Source organism: Drosophila busckii, unplaced genomic scaffold, assembly GCF_011750605.1.
Source record: "Drosophila busckii strain San Diego stock center, stock number 13000-0081.31 unplaced genomic scaffold, ASM1175060v1 chrUn_07, whole genome shotgun sequence".
Lineage (NCBI taxonomy): Eukaryota > Metazoa > Arthropoda > Insecta > Diptera > Drosophilidae > Drosophila > Drosophila busckii.
The window spans coordinates 374,297-375,553 of NW_022872723.1; the positions used below are offsets into that span (position 1 = coordinate 374,297).

The 1,257-nt window shown below is 35.0% G+C and overlaps 1 protein-coding gene across 1 annotated transcript; it reads left to right on the forward strand.

Annotated features, from left to right (window-relative positions):
- On the forward strand, nt 1-522 carry LOC117135000 (zinc metalloproteinase nas-15-like). Its single transcript, XM_033294752.1, has one exon. The coding sequence runs from the start codon at nt 28-30 to the stop codon at nt 520-522; it is 495 nt and encodes a 164-aa protein (XP_033150643.1). The 5' UTR covers nt 1-27.
- Nucleotides 523-1,257: the final 735 nt, after the last annotated feature.

Sequence of the window (1,257 nt, forward strand, 5' to 3'; positions counted from 1 at the left end):
AATAAAGTTCAGGTCATCCTGAACGCCATGTCAGAAATCGAAAGCGTGTCTTGTATACGCTTTCGTCCAACAGCCAACATTTCTGAGCATCACGTTGCTATTCATCGCAATAAAACAGGCTGCTTTGCTGATTTGGGCTATCAGGGCAAAGTTCAAGAGATGAATTTGGGCATAGGCTGCATACATAAGGGCACTATTCAACATGAGTTGCTCCATTCGCTTGGCTTTGTGCACATGCACTGTGATCCGCGACGAGATGACTATGTGACTATTTATTGGGATAATATTGAAGAAAAAGAAAAGAAACAATTTGTAAAAATCGATCCTAGGCTTGTAACAGATTTCGGTGTGGAGTATGATTATTCCAGCATTATGCACTATGGTGCATTTACATTCAGCCGGAATCACCAAGAGACAATAGTTCCTAAATTATATGGTGCTAAAATTGGTCTGCAAGAGCTAAGCCGTTTGGATAAAGTTAAATTAAATGCAGCCTACTGTCGTTCAGAGTCTCCAAACTGAAAAGTATACCAAGTATAATAAAAAATTATATGTCCTATTCGAAACATTTAAATTATATACACTGATAAATAAAAAAAGCCAAGCCAGTTGGCCTAGTCATCTACATCTGAATTGGGCGCATAAAATTGGTCATCACGTATGACTATAGCTGTCGTTATAATCTGCTTATCAACAATTGAGTGCCACCAGCTTCAGTCTTTATCTTGCAGCGCAACTTGAATTGAGATTTGCTCCACTTTTAGTTTAATTATCTGACTTTGATTAACAAATTGTACACATATTTGCACACAGTTGATTGAAATGATCGACAATTCTTTTTCATGCATTTTTCTATGCAATTTCACTTCTGTGTTCACTTTCTGTTGAGGAATAGCTGGAAGCTGTGGAAGCACTGTCGTTCACAAATTGAGCCACTGTAAGTTAGTAAGACTTTCGCGCCAGGAGCTCTTTTGGGCGCATAAATTAATAGTTTTCTTTAATTTGTATTCATTTGCATGCGTTTTGTCTTTGTTTATTTTCAGCAAACAGCTGTTGCACAATCGATAACATCTTTTAACTTTATCGATAAAATACTCACTGTGTTCAACAGTGTTATTGGTCGGGATATTTGAAATGAGATAATACTGAAAATATATATTTCGTATAAGATTTTCGATATAAATATAAAAAATTTAAATTTAAATATTTTGAATGATTTACTTTAAGGTTTTCAATTTATTTGAATAAGTTAATTGA